Source organism: Amblyraja radiata, chromosome 5, assembly GCF_010909765.2.
Source record: "Amblyraja radiata isolate CabotCenter1 chromosome 5, sAmbRad1.1.pri, whole genome shotgun sequence".
Classification (NCBI taxonomy): Eukaryota; Metazoa; Chordata; class Chondrichthyes; order Rajiformes; family Rajidae; genus Amblyraja; species Amblyraja radiata.
Genome location: NC_045960.1, coordinates 71,458,224 through 71,484,231, shown reverse-complemented (window position 1 = coordinate 71,484,231; position 26,008 = coordinate 71,458,224). Strand labels below are relative to the sequence as shown.

General features: G+C 42.7%; 1 protein-coding gene across 1 annotated transcript in view; it reads left to right on the top strand.

Annotated features, from left to right (window-relative positions):
* The window catches only part of ldah (lipid droplet associated hydrolase), a 295,875-nt gene that overhangs the window by 31,717 nt on the left and 238,150 nt on the right, over positions 1-26,008 (top strand). Inside the window, exon 3 of the mRNA XM_033021529.1 lies at positions 2,697-2,862. Within this exon, the coding sequence (XP_032877420.1) occupies positions 2,727-2,862 (136 nt within the window). The 5' untranslated portion in view covers positions 2,697-2,726. The remainder of the gene's footprint in view (positions 1-2,696; positions 2,863-26,008) is intronic.

The window sequence follows — 26,008 nt, the reverse complement described above, 5'->3', positions numbered from 1 at the left end:
CCATATCCCTTGATTCCGCTAGCCCAAAGAGCTCTATCAAACTCTCTTTTGAATGCATCCAGTGAATCGGCCTCCACTGCCTTCTAAGGCAGAGAATTCCACAAATTCACAACTCTGGGTGAAAAAGTTTTTCCTCCTCTCAGTTCTAAATGGCCTACCCGTTATTCATAATACAACATTTTATCCTCAGTTGAATATTTCATTTTCCAAATGACCGAGCATTTTAAGTGATTTTGTGAACTAATGAGAACTTTAAATGCATGTATACAGCTCTGTGGTTTAATATTGTGATGACGCAATCAGGAATGAAATTAAAACAGTGTATTGCCACGTAAAATATTCACTTAGTTTAAAAAAAATTTAAAGCATTGAATTGTCAGCAGGTTGATGTCATGCCCATTCAAGAAGCACAAACAGAAGCACAACTTAGATATTTTTGTGTCTATGCACAACATAGATATTTTTGCTAGAATATTAGATATTCTGCCATTGGGCATATAGAGGGTGAAGAAAATAGCTGTGTCATTGTAACAGGTTTAATGATCAGGGACAGTTACTGTTTGTAATACTGCTCATAAGCCATATCTGAAGCTGCTGCTGCTTCTTTGAGGCAATAATCGCTAATTTATCAATTTTCAGTTGAAGGGTAATAGTCTGAAATTTGGAATAGTACATATATACTTAAGCACATATATACTTAAGTACACTTTAGCTGCAGGTGCTAAGTCCAGTGGTTACTGCACAGTGCAATAGATGGTCATTTGTGCCTCCTTGGCAACCAGTGGCAGGCTGTCACATCTGGAATAAAATCCCAAGATTGACAATCTTCCCAATTGCAGTTGCCTTTCCTTCCCTGCATTGAACACCATCTGCAATTTATCAGCAGTGGGCTGAACATATGGAGAAGCATCAGAGGAGTCAGATGATGAGATATTTCATTACAAACACCTGTTCTTGCTCATAGGTTTAGTTTCCATGTAGCAGCAATTTCTATATTACATTTCTTGAAAGAGAACACACCATAACCAAACATAAGGAAGTACCAAAAAGAAACTGATGGAGGAACATGGTGGCCTAGGCAGCATCTATGGAGGGAAATGAACAGTTGACATTGTAGATTGGAACCTTTCATTTGTACTGGGAGATATCCAGTATAAAGAGGTGAGGGACAAGAGCTGGCAAGCAATAGGTGGATCTAGATGAGAAGAGTTTGATGGGCAGAATCTTGTTTGGCTTGCCATCTTTTGGAGCACCCAAGAAAAAAAATCATCTTTCACAACAGTTCTTCGTGGGTAGCTGTAGATTCCGTGAAACTTATGGTTCCCTCAACAACGATCATCAACGATCATTGTACATTGTATAACTGAAAGATAAGGGTGAAAAATAGTAGAACTGGCCAGGAAAGTTGTGACCATCAAGTCTGATGGTATGAGTAGATTGGGTAAGAGCTGGTTTGGCAGTTAATTACCTGGAACATGTACGAATTGGCTAGTGCTGCAATGGTGGTATTTTTAATGGAGAGATGCGAGGGCAGAGAATCAAATTGCATTAACATGCAATGACAATCTGATTCAGCCTGAAACATTGGTTGGAAAGAGGCAAAATTAATAGTAAAGTAATGTAAATTATGAGTGTGGTGAGCTAAATATTATGGCTTTTCTCTTTGGCCGTAAAGCCTTTAGTGATCTTAATAAGGGAGTGCTTGGTTCAAACAATGTACCTTATGAACTTTTTGACATATGGTACAAGTGGAAAAATCAGTTATTATAATAATTTATTACAGATGGAGAAAAACTGAGCAAGTAATTCTTTTGAATTAGGGCTCAGTGGTAGGAATTTCTTCAATTTTCTTTGATTTCCAGTTGAGATGCTCTAAATATGGCTGAAATTCGAAAGGAAAATCTAGCCAGGCATGTCTTTCAACTGTGCATGTTAGAAGAACCAGCTTTCAGCACTGCCTCTGGTGAAAGTGAGCACAGTGGGCAATAATATTACTAATAACGCATTGTTTCAATTTACGGACATTCATATGAGCATTTCAGTGTATTACAGATGCATACTTTTCTGATCATTGTCAGGCTTCAAAGTATTTTCCATTACCTGTTCATGGAAAGATGGACAGTAATTGAAAAATATTTGTGTAACTATGCAGGAAAATTGAATTGTTTTGTAAGTACATGACCAACTAAAAGACAGGAAGGCAAGATTTTTCAGATTGTTTGATGATTGTGGAGTTCTTAAGTATTTTAAATGCATAGTAACGAGTGGATCAACAAACATGACCTTTAAATCGTACAATAGTAATGAAATAATTTAGTGTTCAGAATAATTACAAGTTCCCTTGAGGAAGCAGCTTTAATATTTACCTTGCATTGCTGTTCTCCTTGCTTTATTGCCAATGAAATAAAATTAATGTTACTGCAGCAATTATCATTTTTAAAATGTTTCAGTTGGCCTCGCTTCTCCTGCTGTGGTAGCAAACTCCACACAGCTGTGCAATTTGGGCAGCTTTAAGCTTCAAACCTAAATAAGCCACCCACTTTAGAACTGCACCATCCACAAGGTGACTGGAAACACCGCTGCATTCTCTGGGCTTCACGCAGTTGTGATTTGTAGAATATTAGATGTGCTTTGAAATCTTGACAAAAGTTAATTATTCCCCAGCATAGGATACTGATTGCATGTTTTTGTGGCAGGTGTAAATTTTGTTTGGCTCTGTTTCCACCATGGAGGAAGAACCGCAGGAAGAATTCCTCTATTGCAAAGGGGCTGCAACCCAGGTGTTAAAATTGGGATCATTTGACTGCAGGCCGAAAAATGAATCAAAAACTTCCTCCAAGGTGTTATTTCTGATTATTCCAGGTAAGGTTTAAAATGTATTGTTTTCTAAACCAAACCAATTTAGAGATTTTCAAATCTTGAATACACCAGCGCACAAAAAACAACAGGCCCAAACATTTTGCAGAGATGCTATTCTGAATAATCACAAATTCAATGATTTCTACTCACTGCGGCAGTATCCTAATAGCGTGAATAATCTGAAGAAGGGTCTCGACCTGTAACGTCACCCATTCCTTCTCTCCAGAGATGCTGCCTGTCCCGCTGAGTAACTACAGCAATTTTGTGTTTTTCTTCTAATAGCGTGTATGATGTATAATGGATAGAATAGAATGCCAATTATTGTCATTCAAACAACTTGGTTTGAACGAAATTGCATTTCTACAGTTTTTACATTACAAAAAAACCCAAGACCCACACTTAACACAGTTTACATAAACATCCATCACAGTGAATCTCCAACACCTCCTTCACTGTGATGGAAGGCAAAGACTTATCTCCTCCCTTTGTTCTTTTCCTGTGGCCCAGCAGTCCAACTGCAGCGTCGAGGCGAATTATGGCTCCGATGTTAAAGTGGGCGATGGTAAGTCCTGTGGCTGGTTAAGCCACGCCGGGCGATGTTTAACTGATGTTACACCCCGGCTCCGTGTCCTTTAAACCCTGCGATTCCAGCGGGAGAAGTTGCTGTTGCGGAGTTCGGAAAAGCGGTCTCTCACCAGGGACCTGCGAGCTCCCGATGTTCCTGTCCACCGGGCCTGTGGCTAGAGCCTCCGAAGCTCCAAAGTCGGGTCGCAGCCAAGCGCCACCACAGCTCTTCCCGCTTCGAAGACGCCCAGCTCTGCGATGTCAGTTCCTCAGGCTCCGCCACTGGAGCCCTTAGGTTAGTCCCCAGCCGGAGGCTGCTGCCGGCTCCTCGATGTTAGGCCCAACGACATCGGTGACCCGACAGGGAAAAAGTCGGATCCCCACACAGGGAAGAGATTAAACGGTTTCCCCCACAGCCCCCCCCCCCCAACCCCCCACCCCCACATATACACAGCTAAAATCACAGAAATTTCTGTTCCAAATTAGTTTAGTTCTGGTGATACAAGTAATTCAAAAGTAAAGTTGCTCTCAAGACTCTAAATATAAAAATCTATGACAATTGATTTTGTTTCTTTTAGTCTTCCTGACGGTTGCGTTTATTGTCGAATATCCTGGATAGTAGTTGCCAAAATGGCTTTGATACAATAATCTTTTAAAAGTAACCAATTAACCTTTGTGCATTAACTTTGCTTCTTAACTTCTTGCACTGTGTATATTTTGGCAAACCTTTATGTTTTGAATTGAAATTATATTGTGTTACATATTCCTAATCCAATGAAAGTTACAAAAATGAGGGAAACCGTTTATACTACCTTGATCCATAAATCTGGAAAGTTACTGATACCCACAATATTGCTCTCTTTGGCTGTTGGTTAAATGTTTATAGAAGCATGTGTAAAGTGCAAAAATGGATTTTCAAAGATGGTAACAGCATTGAGAGTTTATAATTAACAGGAGAGATTGAATAGACCAAGGGGCCTTTTACTCTGAAGGAGAACTACAGCATGACTTCAAAATTGTTGGCGAAGAAGCAGAGGTTTTGACATGAGGGGGTTTGATATTTGGGGTCATAAATATACTATTGGCAGCACTGAGTTCAGCAGGGAATTGTGGGGCAACGTTCTTACACAGCAAGTGTTGAAAATGCTTTGAACGTTGAATTCTCCCAGTTTTGCTAGCCCTTGCTGTCTCCTCCCCTTCCTTAACCCTCGAGCTGTCTCCTCCCATCCCCCCGCCCTCGGGCTCCTCCTCCTCCCTTTTTCCTTCCTTCTCCCCCCCACCCCCCATCAGTCTGAAGAAGGGTTTCGGCCCGAAACGTCGCGTATTTCCTTCGCTCCATAGATGCTGCTGCACCCGCTGAGTTTCCCCAGCATTTTTGTGTACCTTTGAAAATGTAGAATTTGCTATTTCTTGGGGTAAATGAGGTATACATTTAAGAGTAAGCTAGATATAAACATGAAACATGAATCACTTCTTGGCAATATAAGCAAAAGGTTGGAGATCATTTGAAGCATAAACGCAGGCATAACCTTTTTGAACAAGATGTCCTATAAGTTCTAAGAAAGCAATTAAATGAAATGACTGTAGATGCAAGGAACTGCAGATACTGGTTTACAAAATAGATACAAATTACTGGAATAACTGGGTTAGGCAGCCTCTCTGGAGAAAATGGATAAGTAACATTTTGAGGTTGGCACCCTCATTTAGTCTGCTTGCAGTGGGATTGGGGGGAGGGGGGGGGGCAGTGAGGTAGGGGAGAATGCTTGAAGAGAAGTGGGTGTGGGACAAAGCCTGTCAAGTGATAGATAGATCCGTGTGGGTATGGGTGTGTGTAGAGGTGTGTAGGTGTTGCAGCTTAGTGACCTAAAATTAGAGAATTCAATGTTCATACTGAAGATAGACACAAAGTGATGGAATAACTCAGTGGGTCAGGCTGAGCCGGTCTTTCTCCAGAGATGCTGCCTGACCTGCTGAATTACTCCTGCACTTTGCGTCTACCTTCGGTATATACCAGCAGCTGCAGTTTGTTTCTGCACTCAATGTTCATACTGTTAGGTTGTAAGCTACCCATGCGGAATATGAGGTGCTGGTTCGCTTGCGGCCACATTCTGGCAATGGAGGAGGCCCAGGACAGAAAAATCAGTGTTGGAATGGGAAGTATGGGATATGGTTGTTGGTGCTTTCACCCTGAGCTGAAGTTCACATCTTGCATGAATCTAGAAATATAGCAACTTTTAATCAGGCTTTAGTTTTATCCTGCTTACTGAACTTCTTGTAGCCATGCACTTGTAAATGTACTGATGTGAATATTCCATATTGGAATATAACTGAAGGCTACAAATTGCCCTTTGGGTTTTAACAAAATGGGAATATTTATACATTGGTCAAGGACCATCCTTATTGAATTTGCTGCTTTTCGATTTGCCTGAAATTCCTGACATTTTTATTTCTCCTGAATTGTTTCTGAAGACAGTGCTTTTAAAACTTTAATGACATGAATGCCAGGCGAACACTTATTCATATCTCCATTAATCCATTAATATAGATGTTCCTAAGTCAGGAATGGTGGTTGCCTGTGGTGGATCTGATGATGCCCTACATTTTTGGAATTGGATCAAGCCATGTTTTGTCTTTTTGAGAATGGAATGAATTATTGCAGTAATGTAGCCAATTTGTGAACGCTGGGCATGATATTTACTGAAAATGCAGCTGAATTCCTAGGCTCTGTTCCAAAAATTCCATCCAAACGTAACAGTCCAGTCAGCTGAAAGAACTGTGTATCTTCAAAAGCATAATCTTGGAGAAGCTTTTGGCCTAAATTGTTTAAAGACTTTGGGTTATTAAGTCCCCTCTGAGACATCAGCTGCTTCCCCTAACAACAAGTAATGTGGCTGTCCACAAGAGGAGATCAAACAGACCAAAAAACTCCAGAATGTTGTTAAATATTTTGGATTATTGTAATAAGCTAAAAAAATGTTTTTTGAAATATTTTTAATATGAACGAGAAGTTTAGTCCAGAAAAATTATGGAATATCAGAAAACCTTCCTATTTTGAAGCTTAAGATATTGATTTTAACATTGTATTATACCTAACCCTACAATACACTTCAATATTTCAAATGACTGATTTTAACCATAAATAATTGCATTTAAACTCCCAGTTAATCGATGATTGCACAATTATTTTCTTGGGGAGGAAAAACAGACAATTCAAGCAGTTTTCTAGTGAATGAATGCATATGCTGTAGAAGTCTGAAGCAGATTCTTAATTTCAGTATTCTATGATTTGGGATTTAATATGCATTGTAGTCTGAGATGAGCATTAATTACTAAAACTAATTAGAAGATGCATGTCTGTCTATCTATTTGACAGTTACAACCCATTTGCCCATTTTGTAACTTATTTTATCAAAGATTGAAATTTGTAGAAGATTGAAATGTGATTGTCCAAATGTGTATTTTTACATTTTACCTGTTGAAGTACAAATAAAGGGAAAAACATAACAGTCATAATTCAGTTCATTAATTTAATTTAAAACATTCGTGATTAGATTTTAACTAAGGCTGTAAGAAATTTTGCTTTGGCTGTTATTTTTATGTTTTCCAGTAAAGCATTTTCCAAGTCTTACTTTTGTTTGGGCCAGATATGATGTATTACTTCACTGGGAGTCATCTTCAATCATATTGATGGCTAAAGCTTTGCAGCTTTGTAATTCCACTTGGATAAAGATATGAAACTCAAAATACTGGCATTACTACAACTTTAATTTTAACTAAACTTTGTCTTATGGAAGTCTAAGTTCTTTTAAAATATGATAGTACTGGAATTATCGTTGTATTTACAAATATATTTACATAATTTTCATTTCAAAATGTTTGATGGGGGCTAATTTTAAATACAGAGCATTTTCACCCTAAAATAGGTTAGTATATGAATTGAAATGCTGGTAAAATCTGTAGTTTTTGAAAATTGAAATTTGGTTCAATGCATGGCCAATAGGTTCTGTTAAAATGAGAGGCAAGCAGGACATTTTAAGAAAAGCATTTATCAAGTACATTTGCTCTTTACGTACCTTTTAACTCTTACTTCACAATTTGTCAATTTATTTGGCCACTGCATATCCCATTTCTCATAAAATGAATCAAGGCCATTGATATAGAGCAGTCTGATATAGAGCAGATATGAGCAGTCTGAAGAAGGGTTTCGGCCCGAAACGTCGCCTATTTCCTTCGCTCCATAGATGCTGCTGCACCCGCTGAGTTTCCCCAGCAATTTTGTGTACCAAGGCCATTGATTTGTTTGTTTTCAAATTTGGAGCATATTGCCTGATCAAAGAGATTTACAAAATAGGGCACTTCCTTTATGTTGGGTTAGAAGCAAAACATGAAGCTGCAAAGGTTCTATCTATTATATACAAAAGGTAAATTATTTTTCCTTCAAATTATTGAAGAGGTCAATGAATTGTACCCTTATGACCATGACCTTCAAAAAAATAAAGAAATTCTAGTGTGTGGATAAACGATTGAATTTTTCACATTTTCTGGAGGCAGTGTTAACCTATTCTGTTAACTTAACTCTAATTATATACTGTTTCCTCTAGTAATCGTACTGTCACTTTTTGGGGATGGTTAAAATTCCCTGGATTAACATATTTTTCATTTAGTCTATGATCTCATAAATTCAAAAAAAAGGTAAAAGTCAAAGTTTCTCTCCTTGTATAATTTTTTTAAAGACTGATTTTTAGAATGGTCTCAAAATGTTAAAAGAATATATACTACTCAGAAACGAAAGTTGTTCCATCACACAAGTGGCAGAAATGCTCCAGATTCCTCTGCAAGCATGTATGTATTTGTGCATCTCAGTGGACTTTTTGAGGTGCTACACACTATTTGCCTATTCCACTCGTACGTCCAGCGATGTGCCATGAGTGTCCTGCAGTTCCCCAACATTTATCGTCAGTCCACTGAGCATGTGCTATGTTAGATCTGACAAAGGTTTTGAGTTCTGTTGAATGTTTCTAAATATCTGAGGTATTCGCAAACATTTCCATTTGTTAATAGTTTAAACATTTGCATTAGTCTCAGGGTAAAGGGGCTGTCCCACTGCGGCGACCTAATCTGCGAGTTCAGAAGAGTTTGCCATCGACTCAAACTCGCAGCAAATTCGACACGTGGTCCTAGGAGGTCCTATGAGGTCACTGGAACTCTCCTTCATGCTGGAGGGAAGTTCCTGCAAATTCGCGGCCTCAGTTTGGTCGAGGAAAATTTTTCAGCATGTTGAAACATTTTCTGCAAGTAAAATTTGGTCGGCATGTTTCTTTTGAACTCGTAGTGCAGTGGAGTGGGGTTGCTATGTAGTTACAGGCAGTCGAGGGCAGCCGTAGGCAATCTCCTTCGCTAGAGTGCATTAACTATAGGCTACGCATTATGGAACATGTCTAGACAAAAAAGTTCCGCGGCCCATGTGAAGGGCCTGCATTACTTGCGGCCTTGTCTGCTGGTTGGAGTTTGCTTCACTGAAGGCGTTGCCTCAAATGTTTGGTTACGATACATGCTGATGCAGGCGCATTTTAATTGGCTCATTGGAGTTTTCAGGACCAAGGAAAACCGACTGGTAATGTTAAATGCCCGCTAAACTTTATTATAAGTTGTCTGGCTTTTTAAAAGTGTCCCCATTCCCCCTCCCTTCCCCCTCCCTCCCCCCCCTTTCCCCCCATTTCCCCCTCTTCCCTCCCCCCCCCTCTTCTCCCCCCCCCCTCTCCTCCCCCCCCCTCCTCCCCCCCCCCCAATTGTGTGGTATTGAAGCATAAAGCATCCTGCTAAACTTTATTATAAGTTGTCTGGCTTTTTAAAAGTGTCTCCCTTCCCCCTCCCCCCCCTTTCCCTCTTCTCCCCCCTCTTCTCCCCCCCTCTTCTCCCCCCCTCTTCTCCCCCCCTCTTCTCCCCCCCTCTTCCCCCCCCCTCTTCTCCCCCCCTCTTCTCCCCCCTCTTCTCCCCCCCTCTTCTCCCCCCCTCTTCTCCCCCCCTCTTCTCCCCCCCTCTTCTCCCCCCCTCTTCTCCCCCCTCTTCTCCCCCCTCTTCTCCCCCCTCTTCTCCCCCCCTCTTCCCCCCTCTTCCCCCCCTTTTCTCCCCCCCTCTTCTCCCCCCCTCTTCTCCCCCCCCTCTTCTCCCCCCCCTCTTCTCCCCCCCCTCTTCTCCCCCCCTCTTCTCCCCCCCCTCTTCTCCCCCCCCTCTTCTCCCCCCCCTCTTCTCCCCCCCCTCTTCTCCCCCCCCTCTTCTCCCCCCCCTCTTCTCCCCCCCCCTCTTCTCCCCCCCTCTTCTCCCCCCCCTCTTCTCCCCCCCCTCTTCTCCCCCCCTCTTCTCCCCCCCCTCTTCTCCCCCCCCTCTTTCTCCCCCCCCTCTTCTCCCCCCCCTCTTCTCCCCCCCCTCTTCTCCCCCCCCCTCTTCTTCCCCCCCCTCTTCTCCCCCCCCTGCTTCTCCCCCCCCCCCTCTTCTCCCCCCCCCCTCTTCTCCCCCCCCTCTTCTCCCCCCCTCTTCTCCCCCCCTCTTCGTCTCCCCCCTCTTCTCTCCCCCCCTCTTCTCTCCCCCCCTCTTCTCTCCCCCCTCTTCTCCCCCCCCTCTTCTTCCCCCCCCCCTCTTCTCCCCCCCCCCCTCTTCTCCCCCCCCCTCTTCTCCCCCCCCCTCTCTTCTTCCCCCCCCCCTCTTCTCCCCCCCCCCCTCCCCCCCCTTCTCCCCCCTCCTTCCCCCCACCCCCCCCCCTTCTTCCCCCCCCTCCCCCCCCTTCTTCCCCCCCCTCCCCCCCCCCTTCTTCCCCCCACTCCTCCCCCTTCTTCCCCCCCCCCTTCTCCCCCCCCCTTCTCCCCCCCCTCTCTCTCCCCCCCCTCTTCTCCCCCCCCCTCTTCTCCTCCCCCCCTCTTCTCCTCCCCCCCTCTTTCCTCCTCCCCCCCCTCTTCTCCCCCCCTCTCTCCCCTCCCCTCTTCTCTCTCCCCCCCTTCTCTTCCTCCCCCCCCTCTTTTTCTCCCCCCCCCCCTCTTCTTCTCCCCCCCCCTCTTCTCCCCCCCCCTCCTTCTCCCCCCCCCCCTTCTTCTCCCCCCCCTCCTTCTTCCCCCCCCTCTTCTCCCCCCCCCCGTTCTCCCCCCCCCTCTTCTTCCCCCCCCCCTCTTCTCCCCCCCCCCTCTTCGTCCCCCCCCCCTCTTCTCCCCCCCCATCTTCTCCCCCCCTCTGCTTCTCCCCCCGCCTCTTCTCTCCCCCCCCTCTTCTCCCCTCTCTTACCCCCCCCCTTCTCCCCCCCCATCATATCTCCCCCCCCCCTCTTCTCCCCCCCCCTCTTCTCCTCCCCCCTCTTCTCCCCCCCCCTCTTCTCCCCCCCCCCCTCTTCTCCCCCCCCCCTCTTCTCCCCCCCCCCCCTCTCCGCCCCCAATTGTGTGGTATTGAAGCATAAAGCATCCTCAGTCTTTTCCCAATGATAGGAGGATCAAAAGCAATAGAGCATAAGTTTGTTGAGAGGAGAAAGATTAAAAGGGACCCGAGGGCAACTTTTTCCATACAATAGGTAGTGCGTTCATGAAATGGGGCAGTGGTCAAGGCGGGAACAATTACCTGATTGAAATGTCACTTGGAAGGTGATAGGAAAGGTTTGGAGAGATATGGACCGGGCACAGGGAAAAGGGAATTAGCTTGGTTAAGCAACTAGGTCAGCATGCTCGAGTTGCGCCGAAGGTGCGTAGGAAGGACCTGCAGATGCTGGTTTAAACCGAAGATAGAGACAAAATGCTGCAGTAACTCAGCAGGCAGGCAGCATCTCTGGAGAGAAGGAATGGGTGATGTTTCGGATTGAGACCTTTCTTCAGTTGCGCCGAAGGGGCCTGTTTCTGTGCCATATAGCCCCATACCTATTAACCTTATGATTTTTGCTGTAAATAACCATATAATAACCATATAACAATTACAGCACGGAAACAGGCCATCTCGACCCTTCTAGTCCGTGCCGAACACATAATCTCCCCTAGTCCCATATACCTGCGCTCAGACCATAACCCTCCATTCCTTTCCCATCCATATAACTATCCAATTTATTTTTAAATGATAAAAACGAACCTGCCTCCACCACCTTCACTGGAAGCTCATTCCACACAGCTACCACTCTCTGAGTAAAGATGTTCCCCCTCATGTGACCCCTAAACTTCAGTCCCTTAATTCTCAAGTCATGTCCCCTTGTTGAATCTTCCCTACTCTCAGTGGGAAAAGCTTTTCCGTGTCAACTCTGTCTATTGAGCATTATATTTCGCCTCAATACATTTGAGCGTTGCATTTTAAATGGTGCAAAATGCGAATGGGTTTTACTGTAGAAATTCTGCTTTGAACAGCATGAGCAAATTTTCTGGGAGCAATAAAAATTCATTTAAATTAATTCTGGCACTACTTTGGCAAAACCCAAGGGTAGAGAAAGCCAAAAGGGAAAAGATTTGTACAGGAAATGACCTATTAAGCAGCTCTATAGGAACAAAGGAATAAGAATTTTATTCTGAAGACTGTATTGCTTTAAAAGATTTATTTCTTCAACGTTTGTTCCAAGTTGATCATCAGGATTTTAGCAGGAAATTTGAAAATGTGTTGATGCAACAAATTGGGAAATAATGCAACTTGGGGGGTAAAATCTATGATTGTGCTATCAAACAGTCAGCACAGGTACAAAGGGCTGAATGGCCTTCATTATTGTTGAAAGCATCAATGATCCCATTAAATATATTAACCAATGTGTAGCCTTGGTGCTCCTATATAATGTTTTGTGCCAGTGCCAAGACAATGAAATTTGACCAAAGTACATGTAAAGAATGTGTAGTCCTAGTTAGAATGAATTTTAATGCTCCCTTGTTAATAATAATAATCCTTAACTGTGCCCTCTTCATAATATCCTCATGAGCATGTGTTCTATATTCCTCACCCAATGTACTTTTTGACATTCCTCTTTGTTTCATCAAGAACATCTTAATCGTATAGTACAGCTGATTAGTTAACTTCAAACAGGAACTTAAAATCTGACTTTTTCATTTTGAACTTGCACCTACTCGCTGCCAAACAGCAGCCTTCATGCAAATCAAATTTATGACTTCCCTGCAGTCAACCTAAAGTATATACAAGGTGAAATTATTAGGTACATTGTAAAAATAAATCTTGTACCTCCAAGAGTACATGCGATAGACAGTCTTGATAAAACCTTAAAGAAAAAATAGAAAATGCTGAAAGTATTTATCAGGTCAGACAGCATCAGGGAGAAATATTGTTTCAGGACATAAAATGTTAGTCCTGGTTTTTGAGTATTTGCAGGATTTTCTATTTTTATTTCAGATTTCCAGCATCCATTGTTTGTTGTAGTATAGCTGAAAAACACTGATAATCTTTGTTCAGAAAGAAAATTTCTATCTTCTGTGTTACCTCTTAATGATAGATTTGAATTTATATAGTGCTGGTGACGACGGATGCGAAGAATGGGCTGGTAGGAGAGGGTCCCTCCAGCGCCTGCAATGTTTGACCGCAGGAAGCGCTCCATGGGACACAGAGGCGGTCGGGTGAGGAGATGGTCATCAGGACATCAGGCAGCCTGGGCTTGCCTGGGTCGAAGGTGCTCCAGTACTTCCAACAAGTGAACCGGAATTGGATTTTGGACTTTTTCTTTGTAAACGGTGCCAAAATATGGCGACTGCATTTGTGGGTTGTGCCAAAGAAGTCTACTGTGTGACAATATTAAACCATTGAACATTCTTAGAAATTTCCAAGTTCTTCACAACCAACATGTTCAATGATGTAATGTAAGATACAGAGGCAGGCAATTACGTAGAACAAGCACCCAGAAGCAGTAATAGAGTAATGTCCTTTGTACCATAAATAGGAATATGGCAGAGAATACTTATTCTTGGTAATGCTATGAAATATTTTATTTCCTGGTGGGATCTCAATTTAATGACTTATCTGACTCACCTTGTATTGAACTCAGGTGCCAATCTAAAGCCTGGCTTCGAGGAGTCAGATTTGAATATAGAGCCTGATTTAGACATTGTTGAACCAATACTATATTTGATATCGTATTTGTTGTGTTCTTCAGATTGTAGGCTGGGATAACCTGGACTACCATTTCACACCAATTTAGTTATTCTGCATTTTTATGATGAACAATTTTTCTTCTTTTCTCAATGCCACTTTCAGTATACTATTTGGCTAAAAGTAATTTAATATCATTTTGATATTTATTAATTTGATATTTATTAATTCTCCGAGCATTCGGAAATCATTAAAAATAATACCTGCTTTTCTGTGGATAGATAAGAGTTATTATCTTGGCTTTGAAAATTGAGAATTTAAGAACTATCTGATAATCTTGAGTTCATAATCCAGGTGGCATTTCAATTCAGTGGTTTAGTTTAGTTTGGAGATACAGTGTGGACACAGGCCCTTCGGCCCACCGAGCCCACACCAACCAGCGATCCGTGCAACTTAACACAAGCAATACAAGCCTACTGCACTTATACCAAGTATACAAGCCCAAGCCAATTAACCTACAAATCTGTAGGCCTTTGGATTGTGGGAGAAACCGAAGATCTCAGAGAAAACCCACGCGGTCACGGGTAGAACATACAAACCTCGTACAGACAGCACCCGTAATAGGGATTGAACCCGGGTCTCTGGCGCTGCAAGTGCTGTAAGGCAGCAACTCTACCAATGTGCCGCCGCCACCACACTGATCAATTTATTCCATGTGACCAGCTAAAAAGCAATTTGTATTAGTGAATTCTAATGCTAAGCATAAGTGATCATAGTGTATTGAACAGCTATGTTCCTTTGAGGTAAATCATTGTCTTGTGCAGGCATTTATCATCTGTATGAAATGGCAAATGTTATCAATGGATCTACATGAGGTTACATTTTTGATCCTTTGATATCCCTTTTTTTCCCTAATGTCTCCAAGGCTGATGCTTGTAATTTATACCGTCAAGTTAATTTTAAATTATAGCCATGTAAGTTCTGTTAAACATTTTTTTGAGAGACATGTCATGCCCAGCTGCTCTCCATATTTTAAACAACCTGCTGTTCAAGGCATGCACTTGATTTCCAACTGTTCACTTTTATCTGCATGTTATTAAATAGACCCAAGTAGAACAGTAAATTATCAATATAAATATTACTATTCATAAGATTTTAAATATATCCACATTGTTTAACTGTAACCAGAGAGGATGTCTTTTTTTTTAAACCCTTAAACTGTGTTAAGATTTATGGCTTTAATAACAGCTTCAATATTTTAATAAATTCCATTTAAATATGAATGCTGCAACACCAGAAAAACATGCTAAAACCTGGCCAATTGTAAAAACCTGTGAAAATAGAATACTGCTGTGATCTGTCAAATGTAATTGAATCTCCAATAAATGTGTTCAAATATGTTGTATGTCATTGGCAGTGCTTTCCTTAATATTCTGTTGTCACTGACACAAATAGCCTGGTGGTAATAATTATTTATATGTAACCATCAGAATAGAGCTCGACAGGCAAGACAGCCCCGTGGACTGTAAACTGTAACCAATTCTCATTGTTTTATGATGAGGTTTAGCTTTATTTCAAAATGCTTCATAATTTCTGAACAAAAATACTGAAATGCTGTGAAGCAATGTTGCAATTATATTGACCATGTACGAAGTAACTTTGCAGTAATTCTCTGTATGGTCAAAGTTTTGCCAACGAAAATAGGAAATTCTATTGACACTTTGGAGCCAGTCATTTTGTATATCAACTGGCAGATGGCGCCATTTCAAAACTGAAGAACTTGTTTTGTATATTCTGAATTCAAATTAACACTGAAATTTTCTGTAATAAAAAAAACATTTTTCATGTTATCATTATAAGATGGTAATTGAAGAATTACTACAGTTTAAGAGGAAAATTGGGGAGAAAACATTTAATTGACAGTTCATTTAATATTCTAGTGCATTACATAAGGTCACATCATAAAGAACTGAAATACAATCATTTGATATAATTCAAACTATCTTAGTTGATCTGCAATTTTAAATTTAGAATTACGTTATCTTTACAATATTTTATATACATACATGGGAATTGGTATTGGTGTATTATTGTCACATGTACTGATCTATAATGAAAAGCTTTGTACAATCAAGTCACATCATACTACAAATGAGGACATTCAAGCCACACACAAGTACAACAGGTAGTGCAAAGAAAATAAATATCAGAGGACAGTATATTGTGGCATTATGGTACATGTTTTAAAGCTTTTGTCTCTTCTGCTCGACAGGAGAGGGAAGAAGAGGGACTGACGGGTGCAAATGTTCCTGAATTATCATGGTTGTTTTCCTGAGGTGTTAGGGTGAGGTTGTTATGTGTCATGGTCTAGGCTGCATCCACGACTTTCGCAATATCATGCAGTCTTAGGCTGAGCTGTTGCCAAACCAAGTTGTAATGCATCCCGATAGGATGTTTTCTATGGTGCATCTGTAGAAGTTGGTAAGAGTTATTGGAAACATGGCACTCCCTGATCCTTTGAGGAAGTACAGACATTGTGTACTTTCTTGGCCATGGCTTCCATGTACTTGGTCCAGGACAAATTCTTGGTGATATTTACGCCTTGGAACGTGAAGTGTTTGACTATCTCCACTGCCGAATCATTGATGCTGGAGGGTGTACACCGCCTCATTTTCTAAAGTCAATAACTAGCCCCTTCGTCTTGCTGATATCTTGACACCATGTTACAAAGACTTCTAACTCAGATCCTTGTTATTTGAGATGCAGCGCACTATGGTGGCCTGTTCTGCAAACTTGCAAATCGAGTTGGAGCAGGATTTGGCCACACAATACTGATATTTTGGAAAGCATAGTAAAGGGCTGAGAACTTGTCCTTACAGGAAACCTTGAGGATTATTGTGAAGGATGTGTTGTCGTGTATCTCGCTGTGGTCTACGGACAGGAAGTTGAGCATTCAGTTGCAGAGAGGGGTGCTGATTCCTACGTCCGAGAATATGGAGATGAGTTTGGTTGGGATTATGGTGCCAGGATGATATTGGTTGTCAAAGCAGATGGATGACATTAGGGTGTGTATAGAGCCCAACAGCTTGGACACAGGTCCTTCAGCCTAACTTGTCCATGCCATCCAAGGTGTCCCATCTACACTAGTCCCACCTGCCAGTGTTTGGCTCATATCCCTCTAAACCTTTCCTATCCATGTACCTGTACAAATATCTTTTAAAATGTTCTTTATAATTACCTGCCTCAACTATCTCCTCCAGCAGTTTTTTCCATATACCCTCCACCCTCTGTGTGGAAAAGGTTGCCCCTCGGGTTCCTGTTACATCTTTCCCCTCTCACATTAAGCCTATGTCATCTGGTTTTCAATTATTTTACTCTAGGTAAAATACTTTGTGCATTTACTCTCTCTATTTTCTTCATGATCTTGCATATAAGAGAGCAATTGTCATCCCCATTCCATCCATGGACCAAACCTTTTCAACGTGCACATTCCACTTTTGCATGTATGCAAAGTCTGTTTGCGTGAAACAATGGAGTGTTGGCAATGACAAAACTGTGCCATGGTATGGAATTAATACCTTCATGAAAAGGGAAGAAATCATAATGTTTGTTGATTCAGGTTACTCCGCAATAACACAATGCCTTAATAAAATTCAGTCTTAATTTGAGAACCTAATATGTTCTATTTGAAATTACCTTAATTTTATTCTGTATAAACTCTTTTGCATTGTAAGGGAATGTGAAGGGCGATTTTTTTTTTAAATGAGGAATTGTTTTATTCGCTACATTTAGGTCGCAAGAATATTTCATCACATTTGTGACAGTAAACCGAATTTTCATTGAAGCTAGCACTTCGGTTGGGTTTTAAGCAGTTTAAAATGAGGAGGTATTAGTTTTTCACTCATTTATGTTAGCTTGAGCAAGATGATTGTGCCAAAATGAAAATAGTCACAGAATAATCTAGTTTTAAAGTTGTTTTATTTTCATATATAAATTTTAAACTCTTTTTAACATGCCCAAAAATCCCTCAAAGTTAGCAATATAATGCAGTGACAAACAATGGAATTTTTCACCATTAGCTTTATTTTCTATTGGCCCAGCACAGTGAGCATTATTAGAAAAGAGCCAACTCCCACCTTGTTCTCCTCTCCGATTTCCTTATCCCACTGCTGCGATTGCTGGCAACCCTTTTATGATTCAAGTGCACTTTCTTCAGAATCCTGGGTTGGCTTCTTGAAATGAGTAACTAACACTGAAACCTTCTGATGTTAAGTGACATGGACAGATTTGGCTTGTCTTTGCTGGCAGTAAGTTCATTTTCCGAGCTTCACAGCCATTTCAAAGTATGTCAAATCGCAATGCGTGCAAGTCGAGCACTGACTGGTAAAATTGGGACATATCAATCACTGTTTGCAAGAGGCTTTCTCAGTAATAGAAATCATCCATTGTACATTGTATATGCAAGACAGAACAGACTAACTAATGCATGGAGAGTGCATGATACAAAGTGTTGTAGATATTGTGTCAATATCCAACATCCTTGAACTCTGAATTTCTAGATTTTCACTTGAGGGAAATGCAACATCTCAGAAGGATAATAATCACCTGTCATCTCTTGGCTCCTCCACATGGCTGTTTTAATCTGAGTTAGGTACAGGAGAATTTTCCAAAAATAATGTTTCCAACCGTCTTCAGTCTTGAAGACCTGGAGTCTTCTGAATGTCAATAGATCTTCCCTTATTATCTACTGATCATACCCTTGATCAAGTTGCTGGCAGGTATAGACACACGTCAGAATCATGACTTTTTTTAAATTCTCTTTATGGGTTTTGCTTTGTGTTTATTTGCATCAGCTTGTGAATTTTGTTTAACTGCAAGGCTGCAACGAAGGAATCCTAATTCCATTAGTGTGCCAATTCATTGAGGTGATCAAAATCATCAAAGTTTTAAACTGAATGTGATAACCGAGCAGGTAAAAGAAAGTAGACACAAAATGTTGGAGTAACTCAGCGGGTCAGGCAGCATCTCTGGAGACAAGGAGTAGGTGACGTTTTGGGTTGAGACCTCTGAAGAAGGATCACGACCTGAAAATTCACCTATCCCTTTTCTCCAGAGATGCTGTCTGATCTGCCAGCATTTTGTGTCTATCTTTGGTGTAAACCAGCATCTGCAGTTCTTTGATTTGATTTGATTCCTTTATTGATTTCCTACACAAATAAAAGAAAGTGATTGATTGTTTGAATATGCAGTGGCAATTTGGTGTTGAAAATGGTTTCAATTATACAACTGAGGGTTACAAAGCTTTAATATAGATTGATGTTACACCTACCATTGTTATTGGACTCAATAAAAACAGAAAATGCCGGTAACACTCAGAAAGCCAGATAGCATCTGTGGGAAGGGGAATAGAGATAATGCTTTGAGATGAAGATTTTCAGTCAGAACTATGAAAGAGAGAAAATATGTTACATTTTACATAGGAGAGAATGTGAAAAAATGAGGGATTGGATAAGTGAAATTTCCCTGATGGGGTGAGGCCAGGATGGCCATGGAGATAAATTATAAACAACAGCATCTGGATGATAACTTAAATGAATACAGAGAGAAAGACTAAACATAAATAAAGGAATATAAAAGCTAATAGGACATGGAGAGGGCACACAAAAGCTGTGAAATGCAAACTTGTAGGAAATATCCAGTGGATCAGGCAGTGTTGTTGAAAGAGCAATACCAAGTCAATGTTACAGATGGAAAATCTGCAGCAGTTCTGGCTACTTATAAAAAGGGAGACACCTGAAGTTGTATCATTCAACCATGTCCTGGAACACTATAATGTGCTCAGATGGAAAGCGAAGTACTGTTCCTCAAGCTTGCAGTGCCTCACTATTAACATTGTCAGAGGGAACAGACGGATAGGTCAGGATGCAGAATTAAACTGGCAGCTCGGGGTCATTCCTGCAGACTGTACTTGGGTGCTCTGCTAAGCAGTCACCAAATCTGCATTGGTTTCTGTGACGCAGAGAGACCACATTTTGAGCATCAAATGCAGTATACAAGATCGGAAGAAGACTAAGTGAAGGGTGGGTGTGTGTGTGGGTTCCACTTCCAGTTCCAAACGCTAGGCCACAACCTTCCCATTTTGACTCATCCAGCTCACATTTGTCCCGTGGAGGAGATAAACAGCTTCCTGTCGCATTTCAACTTGTATTTCCGAAGTTATTGATCCTTGAAATTTAAAAAACAGCCCAAACTCGCCCACTTTGGGGGAAACAAAATCCGAGTGATGTCACAATGCAGAACGGTACACTCCAGGAGGGAGGGGCACTCCAGCACTCGCGGTGAACGAAGAGTGGTGGTGGCGACGCCCGGTACCTGGTGGTGAGGATGCTGCCGTGGGCCTGGGCTGGAGCCGAGCCTGGTGCTGGAGCTGGAGTGAGAGCCGAGCCCGGGGCTTGGGATGGGGCCGTGACTGGGGACAAGAAGAAAGCCGCCGCTGGAACCAAGGACGAGCCTGGGTCCGGGGTCAGGGACGAGCCTGGAGATGAAGTCGGGGCCTGGACTGTAGCCCAGGCAGCGGCCGAGCTGACGGCTGGAGTCTACAGCCAGGGCCAGGCCGAGTAGGAGAACCAGGCCGAGTTCCAGGCCCTGGCGCTGCTCTACGACCTGGGTAGGTGTTGGGCAGGGAATGGGAGTAAGGGGAGGAAGGGGTAGGAAGGGTAGTTGCCATGTCCCCCCCCCCCCCCACTCTACCCCCTCCCTCTCTCTCTACCCCTCCCGCTCTCTCTACCCTTCTCCCTCTCTCTCTACCCCCCTCGCTCTCTACCCCCCTCGCTCTCTGCCCCTCTCCCTCTCTGCACCTCTCCCTCTCTAGCCCCTCCCTCTCCCCTCCCCTCCCCTCTCCCCTCCCTCTCCCTCTCTACCCCCTCCCTCTCTACCCCCTCCCTATCTACCCCCTCCATCTCCCTCTCTACCCCCTCCCTCTCCCTCTCTACCCCCCTCCCCCTCCCTCTCTACCGCCTCCCTCTCTACCCCCCTCCCTCTCTACCCCCCTCCCTCTCCACCCCTTCCCTCTCTACCCCCTCCATCTCTACAACCCCTCCTTCACTACCACCCCTCCCTCTCTGCTCCCCCTCCCTCCCTAGGGATTGAAGAGGGAGGGTGAAGGGGAGGAGGAAGGGAGTGCTGGGGGAGTTGGGGGCAATGCGCGAGTGGTGCAATATTGCATTGGGGGAACAGGTTGCATCGGGTCTGCACTTGGTCTAGTATAAGGATAAAAGAGAAAAGGTGATTGAGCTAGCAGTTACAGTAAGTATAACTGTTAACTTAATTTAGATGTTGTTGAGAGATGTATTAACATAGAAACATAGAAATTAGGTGCAGGAGTAGGCCATTCGGCCCTTCGAGCCTGCACCGCCATTCAATATGATCATGGCTGATCATCCAACTCAGTATCCCGTACCTGCCTTCTCTCCATACCCTCTGATCCCCTTAGCCACAAGGGCCACATCTAACTCCCTCTTAAATATAGCCAATGAACTGGCCTCAACTACCCTCTGTGGCAGAGAGTTCCAGAGATTCACCACTCTCTGTGTGAAAAACGTTTTTCTCATCTCGGTTTTAAAGGATTTCCCCCTTATCCTTAATCTCCTAAATTCTAGAGAGTATAAACCAAGTCTATCCAGTCTTTCTTCATAAGACAGTCCTGACATCCCAGGAATCAGTCTAGTGAACCTTCTCTGCACTCCCTCTATGGCAATAATGTCCTTCCTCAGATTTGGAGACCAAAACTGTACGCAATACTCCAGGTGTGGTCTCACCAAGACCCTGTACAACTGCAGTAGAACATGCGTGCTCCTATACTCAAATCCTTTTGCTATGAAAGCTAACATACCATTCGCTTTCTTCACTGCCTGCTGCACCTGCATGCCTACTTTCAATGACTGGTGTACCATGACACCCAGGTCTCGCTGCATCTCCCCTTTTCCTAATCGGCCACCATTTAAATAATAGTCTGCTTTCCTGTTTTTGCCACCAAAATGGATAACCTCACATTTATCCACATTATACTTCATCTGCCAAACATTTGCCCACTCACCCAGCCTATCCAAGTCACCTTGCAGTCTCCTAGCATCCTCCTCACAGCTAACACTGCCCCCCAGCTTAGTGTCATCCGCAAACTTGGAGATATTGCCTTCAATTCCCTCATCCAGATCATTAATATATATTGTAAATAGCTGGGGTCCCAGCACTGAGCCTTGCGGTACCCCACTAGTTACTGCCTGCCATTGTGAAAAGGACCCGTTTACTCCTACTCTTTGCTTCCTGTTTGCCAGCCAGTTCTCTATCCACATCAATACTGAACCCCCAATGCCGTGTGCTTTAAGTTTGTATACTAATCTCCTATGTGGGACCTTGTCGAATGCCTTCTGGAAGTCTAGATACACCACATCCACTGGTTCTCCCCTATCCACGCTACTAGTTACATCCTCGAAAAATTCTATAAGATTCGTCAGACATGATTTACCTTTCGTAAATCCATGCTGACTTTGTCCAATTATTTCACCACTTTCCAAATGTGCTGCTATCCCATCTTTAATAACTGACTCTAGCAGTTTCCCCACTACCGATGTTAGACTAACTGGTCTGTAATTCCCCGTTTTCTCTCTCCCTCGCTTCTTAAAAAGTGAGGTTACTTTTGCTACCCGCCAATCCTCAGGAACTACTCCAGAATCTAAAGAGTTTTGAAAGATTATTACTAATGCATCCACTATTTCTGGAGCTACTTCCTTAAGTACTCTGGGATGCAGCCTATCTGGCCCTGGGGATTTATCGGCCTTTAATCCATTCAATTTACCCAACACCACTTCCCGACTAACCTGGATTTCACTCAATTCCTCCAACTCCTTTGACCCGCGGTCCCCTGCTATTTCCGGCAGATTATTTATGTCTTCCTTAGTGAAGACGGAACCAAAGCAGTTATTCAATTGGTCTGCCATATCCTTGTTCCCCATGATCAACTCACCTGTTTCTGACTGCAAGGGACCTACATTTGTTTTAATTAATCTCTTTCTTTTCACATATCTATAAAAACTTTTGCAGTCAGTTTTTATGTTCCCTGCCAGTTTTCTTTCATAATCTATTTTTCCTTTCCTAATTAAGCCCTTTGTCCTCCTCTGTTGGTCTCTGAATTTCTCCCAGTCCTCTGGTATGCTACTTTTTCTGGCTTATTTGTACGCATCATCCTTCGCTTTGATACTATCCCTGATTTCCCTTGTTATCCACGGATGCACTACCTTCCCTGGTTTATTCTTTTGCCAAACTGGGATGAACAATTGTTGTAGCTCATCCATGCAGTCTTTAAATGTCTTCCATTGCATATCCACCGTCAACCCTTTTAGAATTAATTGCCAGTCAATCTTGGCCAATTCACGTCTCATACCCTCAAAGTTACCTTTCTTTAAGTTCAGAACCATTGTTTCTGAATTAACAATGTCACTCTCCATCCTAATGAAGAACTCAACCATATTATGGTCACTCTTGCCCAAGGGGGCACGTACAACAAGACTGCTAACTAACCCTTCCTCATTACTCAATACCCAGTCTAAAATAGCCTGCTCTCTCGTTGGTTCCTCTACATGTTGATTTAGATAACTATCCCGCATACATTCCAAGAAATCCTCTTCCTCAGCACGCCTGCCAATTTGATTCACCCAATCTATATGTAGATTGAAGTCACCCATTATAACTGTTTTGCTTTTGTCGCACGCATTTCTAATTTCCTGTTTGATACCATCTCCAACTTCACTACTACTGTTAGGTGGCCTGTACACAACACCCACCAGCGTTTCCTGCCCCTTAGTGTTACGCAGCTCTACCCATACCGATTCCACATCCTCCAAACTAATGTCCTTCCTTTCCATTGCGTTAATCTCTTCTCTAACCAGCAACGCTACCCCACCTCCTTTTCCTTTCTCTCTATCCCTCCTGAATATTGAATATCCCTGGATGTTCAGCTCCCAGCCTTGGTCACCCTGGAGCCATGTCTCCATGATCCCAACTTAGATTAAATAGTTTTTGTTTGAAAAGGTTGGCTGTGCAGTTTCCTCGGTAGATAATGTGTGTAGATACGAGGCGAAATACACTTAAATAAAATTCTCAGTCCTAGTTCTTTTATTGGAATAACTTCAATTTGTATATGATTCCAATTTTGTCAGCATTTTCCCTTGGATGTGCCAATCAGTTTGAGGTAGCGGAGCAATAACTTTGTGAAAGCTGTTCATCAGAGAATGTTTATGTCGCTCTGCTGTTACTCTTGTTAGGTAGCCTAAAATTCTCCATTGCCCGTGGTGGAAAATCTTGCACAGGAACAGTGGCACGGCACGGCAGTACAGCTCTAGAGTTGCTGCTTACAGCGCCAGACACCTGGGTTCAATCCTGACTACAGGTGCTGTCTGTACAGAGTTTGTGCATTCTCCCTGTGACGGCATGGGTTTTCCACGGTTTCCTCCCACAGACGTACTGGTTTGTAGGTTAATTGGCTTTGGTAAAAATTGTCCCTAGTGTGTAGGATAATGTTGATGTGTGGGGATAACTGGTCGGCATGGACTCGGTGGGCTGATAGTCCTGTTTCCACACTGTGTCTGTAAGCTAAACTAAACTAACCAGCCTCTCCATTAATTTGAATGCAAAAGTGCAGCCACACGAGACAAGGTTTGGTATCAGTTAGTTCTCATTATTGTTTTGGGAATGTTTTAATTTATCTGTATTTTTAGTTTTAAGTGCATTTGGTTTGCATTTATATTGTTTTAAGTTTGAACATTTTAATAGTTTTCGTATGTCAGAAATATGTTGAACCAATGAATAAGACAATTTTGACAGTTGGCAATGACATATCCTGTGGCTTAACTGGGTGTAACTGTGTCAATGTTTTAGACATTTTGTGGGCTGGTTGTTCAGGCCGAAAGGTTATGCAGGGTTTCACTGCAACCGATGGAGTGCCCTTATCCAGCAAGCTTCGTTCTTGACATCTACAAACCCAGTGTATAAAACAGCAACAAATGCTGAAGTTTACCATTATTTACAAATTCTGGATTAGAACATTTGAACAGAGTATAATGTTCCAAGTATTTGACAGTAGCACTGGCAAACAAACAAAAACGATGACAAACCACCCAAGGGAAAGTTAGAACAGATGACAAAAGTCTTAATTGAGGAACGTGTTAAAGGAGGAAAGATGGATGATGAGGCAGAATGGTTTAGGAAGGCAGTTGAAAGATTTTGGGCCTTGACTACTGAGGAGAAACTACAATTTGGGAATATTTAAGAGACTAGAATTTATGGAGTCTAAGCTATTAAAGAATGTTACAAGACTAGAGAAAACAACATTTTGGAGACTTTAAAAAAAATCTGTGTCTTAATGCACTATGCAGTTGGGACATGTTGAGCAGTTTTGGACCACCTCCAAGTTTGTGCTCTCGGCAGATATGGAACTTGTCGCGCGCTCCCTCAAGACCTGGAGACTAAAACTGAGTGTGGCAAAAACCACCACAACGGCCTTTCACCTGAACACCAAGGAAGCTCAACGCCAGCTAACCATCACCCTCAATGGGTTATCCCTACCCTATAACCCATTTCCTACATACCTCGGGGTGAAACTAGTTCGGCAACTGACCTACAAGCAACACCTTGAAGCTCTCCGTGCTAAAGTCTCGGCGCGGAACTACCTTGTGCGTTGCTTTGCTGGATCATCATGGGGTGCCAGGACCTACTCTCTGAACCAGTGCGCTTGCACTCGTGTACCGCCGCTGAGTACGCCGCCCCAGCATGGTGCCACAGCGCTCATACTAGCAAGCTAGACGCCATCCTCAACGACACCATGCGGATCATCACCGGCTGCCTACGTCCTACTCCGACGGATCTTCTGACGGTGCTCGCAGGTACTGCACCCGCCAAGCTTCGCAGAGAGTACTTCTATTACACCCCAGTGGTATGAACATTGACTTCTCCAATTTCAGGTAGTCCTTGCATTCTCCCTTCTTCCCCTCCCCTTCCCAGCTCTCCAAACAGCCTACTGTCTCCGCCTCTTCCATTCTTCTTCCCGCCCCCCCCCCCCACCCCCCACCCACATCAGTCTGAAGAAGGCTCAACCCGAAACATCACCTATTTCTTCGCTCCATAGATGCTGCCTCACCCGCTGAGTTTCTCCAGCATTTTTGTCTACCTCAGAAATTATTCGGACCCCTTCACTTTTTCCACATTTTGTTATGTTACAGCCTTATTCTAAAATGGATTAAATTCATTTTTTAAAATCATCAATCTACACACAATACTCCATAATAAAAAAAAGTGAAAACAGGTGTTTAGAAATTTTTGCAAAGTAATTAAAAAGAATAACTAAAATATTACATTTACATAAGTATTCAGACCATTTGCTATGACACTCAAAATTGGGCTTAGGTTAATCCTGTTTCCATTGATTATCCTTGAAATGTTTCTACAACTTGATTGGAGTCCACCAGTGGTAAATTAAAATGATTTGGAAAGGCAC